The 9,114-nt window shown below is 35.0% G+C and overlaps 2 protein-coding genes across 2 annotated transcripts; one reads left to right on the forward strand and one right to left on the reverse strand.

Annotated features, from left to right (window-relative positions):
• Positions 1-987: 987 nt before the first annotated feature.
• On the forward strand, positions 988-4,510 carry LOC111899614 (adenylyltransferase and sulfurtransferase MOCS3). The gene is made up of 11 exons (XM_023895452.3): positions 988-1,452; positions 1,710-1,802; positions 1,926-1,981; positions 2,177-2,241; positions 2,362-2,436; positions 2,857-2,935; positions 3,338-3,376; positions 3,466-3,574; positions 3,658-3,776; positions 3,854-3,970; positions 4,043-4,510. The coding sequence occupies exons 1-11, from the start codon at positions 1,194-1,196 to the stop codon at positions 4,412-4,414; spliced, it is 1,383 nt and encodes a 460-aa protein (XP_023751220.1). The 5' UTR covers positions 988-1,193; the 3' UTR covers positions 4,415-4,510.
• A 702-nt stretch (positions 4,511-5,212) lies between these two features.
• On the reverse strand, positions 5,213-8,070 carry LOC111899615 (aspartate carbamoyltransferase, chloroplastic). The gene is made up of 6 exons (XM_023895453.3): positions 7,802-8,070; positions 6,842-7,353; positions 6,639-6,778; positions 5,860-6,033; positions 5,556-5,792; positions 5,213-5,453 (listed from the first exon to the last, which is right to left on the reverse strand). Exons 2-6 carry the CDS (start codon positions 7,332-7,334, stop codon positions 5,346-5,348), a joined length of 1,152 nt encoding a protein of 383 aa, XP_023751221.1. The 5' UTR covers positions 7,335-7,353; positions 7,802-8,070; the 3' UTR covers positions 5,213-5,345.
• Positions 8,071-9,114: the final 1,044 nt, after the last annotated feature.

Below are 9,114 nucleotides of genomic sequence, written 5' to 3' on the forward strand. Positions count from 1 at the left end.
CTTGGTCAAAAAGTCAAAACTCAATGGTCAAAGTTAACAATCAAAATTCCATAAGTTGGTCACCACGTCATGGCTAAGCATTTGCTACGCCATAATGACCTCACAACAAAACTGTCGCGAATACCACTTAACGCCACGTCGTGGAGGCTAAATGTCCACGTTGTGGTAACTTTCCTAAACAACTTAATGCATTAAGCTCTCAATCCTTCAAGCATCGCACTCATACTCTCCAGAAGGCCTTATTACACTCCAAACATCATAAAAATTGTTGCTTTTTAGGCATGCATGTCCAATGCATGCCTTAAGCCCAAGCTAGGCCAAAAATAGAGGAAATGAGACCCAAAACTCCATGCATAACATCACGACTCATTAAACTTCAGATATGGAACATATGTCCACAAGGGGACCGCAATGATCCATAAGTTGTTAACTTTATGGAGTCCAACCACTCAAAATGCAAAGAAACCTAAATCTTGAAGAACAATGCAAAGAAACCTAAATCTAGAAGCATGAAACATAAATGTTGGAACTTGAAGACTCATAATGGTCCAAAATGTGAGCTAGAAAGTGTAGGAGGGCTTGCTTGTTGGATCTTCACACAATGGAGGCCTTCTTCTCATTCTCACTAAAAATCACCACAAAACTTCAAAAACTCATCAATGGTGGCTATGAGTGCTTATAGATCGAAATGGAGGTGATGGAGGTTGACAGTATGCAAACCATAACCATCACATCCTTAAATAGGGCTTAAAGCTCGAAAATTAAGGTTTTACGACATGATCGTCGTCATATCATGACTAACATCATGCCACGTGGTGTGGACCAAAATGATTGTGTGTTTCATTTGCCCACGACCACGTGGTGGTGCATCCTTTGTCTATTCTTGGATTATAACTTTTATCTCCAACAAAACTTAACATGAACCTTGGTTGATAGTTGCTTATATTCTCGGGTCAAAGCTAAATTACCCTTCAACGTTATTTGTGTTTTCTTTTGAAGTTGGAAACGAACCCTCAAACACCCAAAAGTCGTTTGTTCGCGACCTTCGTGGCCAAAGGCGCCAAGGGACGTATTGAAAGCCCAAAATTGAGTGTTTGCAGCAGCGGCATTTTCTTATTTAGGGTTTATCACTTGACTTCTGCCTCCAAATTCTCATCTAGATTACTGTATAGTGAACATTGTCCACTTCACCAATGGAATCCAACGGAGGAGTTGATGAATCGACCCGCTTGCTCAAGGAACTCCAGTCGTTGAAGGATTCCAAGCGAGATATCGAGGCTCGCATATCGGCTCTTGAAGGTCAGCTTCGACAAATTCAATCAAATCAGCAGCTCAATAAAAAGGCCTCGTCCGATTGTTCCAATGGCGGGTCGGAATTTGGACATGATTTGACCCCAGATATGATTTACAGATACAGCCGTCAACTTTTACTTCCTTCTTTTGGCGTTCAAGGTTTGTTTCTATTGTGCTTATTGGGATTGACCTTGAGTTTAGACGTGTGCGTTCAATCTGCAACAATATCTAAACTAGTGCAGAAAGTGGTGATTAAAATGATTGTTTTTGCTCCAATAGACACTCCCTTTGCTCCATGTTTATAAGTCTACTTTGTGAAGAAAGAGCTCTGTTTTCATATTATGTTATACAATCAGTGTGCGGAATTCTGTTGATTTAAAAGGTTTCATCTAATTGACTTTCTTGTTGGGTTGCAGGGCAGTCAAATCTCTTAAAGTCATCCATTTTAGTTATTGGAGCTGGGGGTTTGGGATCACCTGCTCTGTTATATCTAGCAGCCTGTGGTGTAGGTGAGGTATCTGCTTTGTTTATTGTAGATTTTGAAATTTGTTATTTTTTTTTCTGTGTTTCCAAACATTATTTTTATTTTTACATCTCTTAACAAATAATTGAATGTGGCCAAATTTTAACAGGTCGGTTAGGGATGGTGGATCATGATGTTGTTGAGCTAAACAATCTACACAGACAGGTATAATGATGATGCCTTCTTAATTCCAATTAATTATCATTTAAAATGTAGTGATCAGCATTTATCATCATCTAAGTATGCTAGAAACCATTGTTTTCTTTCAATAATTAATATACATCGTTTTCTGGGTGCGTGTTCTTTAAATCATGTCAGCAAAAAGCATGATGTTGATATATTAGTCTGTCAACATTTCAGATCATCCATGGTGAAGCATACATAGGTCGATCTAAAGTGGAATCTGCTGCTGCAGCTTGTCGTTCGTATGTTATTTCTGCTTATTTTTTTTAATTATCTCATAAATCTAGCAAAGAGTGTTTTTGTATAGTTTTATAAAAAATTGAAGTTTGTGTTACGTTAATGCTATTAGTGTTGTGTCTCAGGATCAATTCCACCATTGAAATAATTGAACACAGAGAAGCTTTACGCACATCAAATGCTTTGGAGATTGTGAGCAAGTATCCTTCATGAAATTCTTTGGAGATATATATGTATGTAAATATTTTGAGTGAATTACAATTATCGTTCCTGTGGTTATCCTAAAATTACGGATTTGGTCCCCATCCTTAATTTTTAACCTTGTTCGTACCTGAAAGCAAGCTTGTCAACTCTTCTCGTCCCTAGCCGACCTAAAATGACTAATCTGCCTTAGTAATTATTTGTTTATTATAAATAATAATCAAATAAAAGAATCAGGTAAGGGAAAATTAGTCATTTTGGGTCGGGTTAAAATGCTTATTTTTAGGGGAAAAAAAATTAAGGATGAGGACCAAATCCGTAGTTTTTAGATAACCATAGGGACGATTTTTGTAAATCAGTCTAATATGTTTTTCTGGCATAAGTGTTCCATGATTTCCTTGACTGTTATAATTTCGTAGATACGACATTGTAATAGATGCAACAGATAATGCTCCGAGCCGATATCTGATCAGTGATTGCTGTGTTTTGCTGGGAAAGGTGTGTGTTGCTTTTTAGGGAAAATTGCAGGAAATAGCAACATACTTTACTCTCAATGTACTTTACTTTTTACCATAATAACAATATATTTACATTTCGTTACCCATACTAGCAATGTACTTACATTTGTTTTACACATAATAGCAACATTTCTTCACCAGGCAATAATTGCAATACATAACAAATAAAGTATATGAGTAGGTAAATGTAAGTATTTGGCTATTATAGGTAAAAAGAAAATAAAGTATATTGCTATTATCAGCAAAGATATGTAAGTATGTTTCTATTATGTGTATGAAAATAAAGTACTTTCTTATGCTTATCCACATATAAATGAAACATTAAAACTCATATGAATCAATATTTTTCAAGTTCTGATTTGTAATAATTATATATTTGCAGCCTCTTGTATCAGGTGCTGCATTGGGTTTGGAAGGGCAGGTACCTTTTTTCTTTCTACAAATACAACTTGTTGATTATAAATTTATAATGTATCTATCTTACTTTTTTTTTTTTTTTTTTTTTTATAGCTTGCGGTTTATAATTACAATGGAGGCCCGTGTTACCGATGCCTGTTTCCAACTCCACCACCCACAACAGCATGTCAGAGATGCTCTGACAGTGGAGTTCTTGGTGTAGGTAAGCTAAACTTATATAATAATAATATCAGTCGATTTACAGTATATAATATTTTGTGATGTGGCTATATATTATTATCATAGTTCCTGGAGTTATTGGTTGTCTTCAAGCTCTAGAAGCCATTAAAGTAGCAAGCTTGGTTGGCGAGCCACTTTCTGGAAGGATGCTTCTTTTTGATGCTTTGTCAGCCCGAATTCGTATTGTGAGTTATTATTATTATTATTATTATTTCATTTATTTACAACTTATTGGGTATATTTTTACTATACTAAAATTTAGGTGAAGATTAGAGGAAGGTCATTACAATGTGAAGCTTGTGGAGAAAATGCAACAATGACACAAGAAAATTTTCAACATTTTGATTATGAGAAATTCACTCAGTCACCTTTATCTCCGGTTTGTGTTTTTAACCTAGCAAAAAATATATATATTTGTTTTTTGTGAAAGTGAAATTTTATGGATTTGCAGGCTCCTTTGAAGTTGAAATTGTTGAAGGAAGATTGTAGAATAAGCAGCAAGGAATATGAGGAGGTGGTTAAGAAGGGGGATGCACATGTCCTGATTGATGTTCGGCCATCTCAGCATTACAAGATTGTCTCTCTTCCAAATTCCATGAATGTGCCTCTTGCAAGTTTGGAAGATAAGTTGCCAGAAATAGAATCTGCATTGAAGTCTATTGATAATGGTAATGCTGGTGTTTATGTTGTGTGTAGAAGAGGTAATGATTCTCAGAGGGCAGTTGAGTTGCTTCACAACAAGGGTTTTGTGTCTGCAAAGGATATTGTTGGTGGATTGGAGTCATGGGCACGTGATGTTGATCACAGATTTCCGACTTACTAGTAGTATGTTGTAATGTTGTGTCACTAAATCATCTTGTTTTCTTTTGAATGGTGTTTTTGGTAGGATAAATATATAAACAATTAAGAGTTATAAGTATGTTTCTTTTATCTAAAAGTATTTATTTACCAAACTTGAATTTTAAGAGATGCTATGTGTCAAAGGTATGGAATAGTTAGGATGCTTTCATGCAAATGAAATATACTTTCACTCTAGCAAACATAATTTTAGTAGAGATGATTATTATAAAAGCGACTAAAAAGGAGAAGCCCATTTCACATAACGTGGATCATTTATTTTACAAAAGAAAAAAAATCTTCCAGTTACCTTCTTTTTGTTTTTCAGTCACTGCCATATTTTGGTGAAATGACATTTTTTCACAAAAAGTGTTATTACATAAAACACCAATGATAAAAGGTAATTCAAATAACTCTGGGATTAGGAGTTTTTTCGTTTAAAATAAAAACTAAAATCTCCTACCGGTGAGCAAAAAAAAAAAAAAAAAAAAAAATTTCCAGCTTTTTCCTAAAAGCTGCCATGGCGAACTCACCATTTATGTTTTGTTTCGTGAATATTTTCACATAAGTTAATTTTTCTGAAGTGCCAACATTCCTGCGAATTTATATGTAAAAAAAAAAAAGCAGTTTGACGAATTGATTGATCTTCTTTCCCCCAAAACGTGTGGTCATTTTATTTTATGATACATGTTGAAGAGATGTTGATTTTATGATATGGCCATCCCATTTTTAGTTGATTTGGTACTCATTTTAATATCTAAGATTCAAGTGTCCATGCTATAAGTTTATAATCATAAGACTAACTTGGATTACCACATATGGAACTTCAATTTTGATATGTAAGATTATAAGACCAAAAACAACAAGAACATTTATGACAAGTTTGTTGAAAAACAAGTCCAATCATGACAAGATAATCACCAACCAAGAAGTAAGAGCTTCAACAAAGCCATTCGAATGAAGAGTCCATTTTTGGCTTGTCTAAAGTAGGCAGCTCTCGGGTCTCCATCTACTTCCACTCTTATCTACGTATAGATAGACAATCATCAAACATTGTGGTAAAAAAAAAAACGTAGAACATTCTAGAGACATACATGCTTTATGCTTAAGAGAAGAGGTTTGCTTACCTCATCAAGCCTTGGGAGAGGATGCATGACAACCGCATGGTTTTGCATGGCACTCAAAATATGAGAATCGACAATGTACTTTCCACGAGCTTCCTCATAAAGATCAATCCTCTCCCCAAACCGTTCTTTCTGAATCCTAGTTTGATACACCACATCACATTCCGATGCCACCTCCTTTAGATTCACACTTTCTTCCCATTCAACCCCCTTTGATGTCAGGTACTCCTTAATGTCATCCTATATATTATATTTTATAAATATTACCAAACCAAATCATTTAAATAATTATTATTATCAAGTGTACCTTCATTTTTACAACATCCGGGGAAACAAAGTAGATCTTGACATCATTGTATTTGGCTAGAAGATATGCAAGGGAACGAACGGTTCTCCCATTTGCAAGATCACCAACCAGTCCAACTTTTATTCCATCCAATTTTCCAATCTCTCTTTCGATAGTGTACACATCAAGAAGAGCCTGTTATATTTACTTATGACTTCATACCCTTGTACTCACTTATAAGTTTATAAATATTTTTTACACGATTTTTTATAAATTTTTTTTTTTTTTTTGCATGAACCGTAAGATAATACAAAAAAGTACAATCTTTTTATCGTGAAATATTACGAAAGCATTACAGAATCAGGGAGATATACATAAAGAGTTTGACTTGTGCAACTACATATTCATGGATTCTTTTACAATTCGATGAATATTAAATTTTTATGGGTATACTTATGAACCATAAATAATTTAAATTGATGATAAAGAGCTTTAGATTTAAGATTATTACATTTGTACTATTATTTATAGAAAATAAAGTATGGTTTATATCTTATGACAGCTTTTAAATAATCAGACCTTTGTTATTTATCATCATTTCTACACAAAGGGGAAATTCATTCGGTCCAAAGAAAAACAATAATCAGACCTGATAAAGATTAAAGCACTTTATCAAGACAGTCATCGACACCATTACCCATTCAACCACTTTATCCATACATAACTTAATGGGATAATGAAAGAAACAAACCCTTAGTAATAATCCACATAAATTAAAAAAACAAAGTGTGTATACGTACCTGAGTAGGATGCTGCCCTGGTCCATCACCAGCATTAATAACAGGAATGTTAGCTGTCATGGCTGCTCTTTTAGCAGCACCACTTTCAAAATGCCTCATCACAATTATGTCTGAATACCCTTCAACTGTTCTTATTGTGTCTGAAAAACAGCATCAACTATCAAATCAAAATGAATCAACATAGACTTATATCAAAAAACTACCTTCGAGTGTCTCTCCTTTTGCAGCAGATGAAAACTCTCGTGCATTTTCTGTAGTCAAAACTTCCCCACCCAACCGTTTCATTGCTGATTCAAATGAAAGTCTGGTCCTTGTTGAAGGCTCATAAAAAAGAGTAGCCATTAGATAACCTTTTAAAATCTGGTTTCCACGTGACTTCTTCTCAATTGCTTCCATTTCACGTGCCACTTCAAATATAGCACTCAGAATGTCTCTATCAAACTGTTGTGCTTCAATCACATCATCAAGTTGAAACACGTCCCCTTTCAAGAAACTACGGTTCCTTTCAATATCTAGTGCCCTGCACTTGAGTCTTCCAGGTTGGCGCCAGGTCATCGACTTATAAGGGTCAACATATATGTGATTTGTCTTGAAATGAACTGAATGCTTAGGGAAGCAACTCGGTTTATTGCACATGAGTTCATGATCTCGCAGAGTCTCATGCAATGTACATGTTGAAAATGCAGCAGATGACATTGCCTTAAGTGGATTTCACCTGAATAATGTTTTTTACAAACCTCAACGTTTAGACAGTTAATCAGGGGGTGTTTGGGTTTGAATTTTCAAAGTGAAGAAGCAAAATGAGATGATACAAGTTATGGTATACAGGTATAATCCTAATTACACCAGAGTCAGGAGTCTAATGCAGAGAGCAATTATTCTAAAAAATGTTCAGAAACCATCTTAATTAGATTGCCAAATATCAAATATATACAAAGTGCTTAATGATACTCAGAAAGAAATGCTTTGCAAGTGGCTCTATTGTGAGTCTGCAAACGAGGGTTTTTGAAATGTTAGAAATACAAAGTATCAGAGTGAGCGAGTGTTTTTGATGAAAAGCCTAAATTGAGATGAAATTCGAAAAGTAATCAACACAATCTTATTGCACATAAAAATATGTAGGAACAATTAGAGCAACGATGAGATGGAAAATGCGAAATTACCTTGGAGGATGAAAACTCTTGCAGTTGCCGATGCGCTCAGCTCCGGACTCCGGTAACTTAAAAATGGATAGAAAATCAAATCAAATGAAATAAGCTCCAAACAGGTTTAGCTTGGCTCAAATGGTGTGATCTTGTTCTTGTGCAGTAAAATAAGAATCTACGGCAACTTTGGGGGCATGGCGAGCCGTTGGCAGTGGAGGCCTATAGCGTGTAACAATTGCATAATAACTTTTATACAAAATTTCAATCAAAATATCAAAATACGAAATCAAGAATCGATACCTAAAATAAATAGTGTTGATGCAAATTTATATAAAACAGGAAAAAAAAATCGTGGTTGCTTTCCATTTTGATATAATACTGTTTATCTGGTTTAATTTTTCATTTGGAAAAAATAAACAAAAAAATCTTATAAAAAAACAGAAAAATGTCTAGCTCGTGATCGTCAAGACTTTTCCATGGGTTCCTTGTAAGCTTCGTAACTCTTCATGGACTAGTTATCATTCATTTTGACTCTGACCCTCTTCGATATGCGTATGAGGTAAGACATTTTTGTTTGACCCGGTAAGAAAAAAAAGAATCGGTTGACTGAGAAAGGAAGGCATCGTATTCCACTAGTGCCCTTGCGTGTGTATCCTTGTACGTGTGCATGTGTATCGTATCCCAGTAGGAAGAATCGATCCAACACCCTCTTTGTGTCTCGTTCTTAATTGTGACATCCCCAAAATCTCGGCAGAAAAGACCGGTTTTCATTTATGTTTTTTAAACATTTTCAGAGTAAATCTTTTGATTTTAAAAGAGATGCGGAATTTGTTCCCAAAAACAAAGTATGATAAAATAATATTTACCAAAGCATTTCATAAAGAAATGTATTTTCATTATATAACCAAAACTCGGGATGTCATGTTCCGATACAGACCATAAAGCATAAACGATAAACATTACAAGTCATTCATCAAATATATACATATACATACTTGTAAACAAAAACAACTTGATGATTATCCATCTTATGCCCTCGCGCCACTTCCTGTAATACAAAGAAACTGAGTGGGTCAGACTTGGGAGCCTGATGAGCATATAGGGTTTTCAACCCACAATAAATAATTAAATTAATTTTTTCATCAACCAACGATAACCCAATTACCCATTCCCGTTATTCTCACTTTATGTCCCTAAAATAACTAACACAAGGGACATAGTCTAAGAATATTTCATCGGGGCGACAACACATGCATTCGGGGGTTTCCCGGCAATATATGTCAAATAAGGCAACCGTGGGGGGGATGGAGTACAACGAATGAACACCCAAG

This window comes from Lactuca sativa, chromosome 5 (genome assembly GCF_002870075.4).
Source record: "Lactuca sativa cultivar Salinas chromosome 5, Lsat_Salinas_v11, whole genome shotgun sequence".
NCBI lineage: Eukaryota > Viridiplantae > Streptophyta > Magnoliopsida > Asterales > Asteraceae > Lactuca > Lactuca sativa.

Excerpts from the sequence above, each read along its gene's own strand:
- LOC111899615 (XM_023895453.3), bottom strand. The coding sequence starts at position 7,334 with ATGTCATCTGCTGCATTTTCAACATGTACATTGCATGAGACTCTGCGA. Across the intron at positions 5,793-5,859 it reads CGGATGTTGTAAAAATGAAG|GATGACATTAAGGAGTACCT; the intron begins GTACACTTGATA and ends TATAATATATAG. Across the intron at positions 5,454-5,555 it reads CTCTCCCAAGGCTTGATGAG|ATAAGAGTGGAAGTAGATGG; the intron begins GTAAGCAAACCT and ends ATCTATACGTAG.
- LOC111899614 (XM_023895452.3), top strand. The coding sequence starts at position 1,194 with ATGGAATCCAACGGAGGAGTTGATGAATCGACCCGCTTGCTCAAGGAA. Across the intron at positions 2,936-3,337 it reads GCTGTGTTTTGCTGGGAAAG|CCTCTTGTATCAGGTGCTGC; the intron begins GTGTGTGTTGCT and ends ATATATTTGCAG. Across the intron at positions 3,777-3,853 it reads TGTCAGCCCGAATTCGTATT|GTGAAGATTAGAGGAAGGTC; the intron begins GTGAGTTATTAT and ends ACTAAAATTTAG.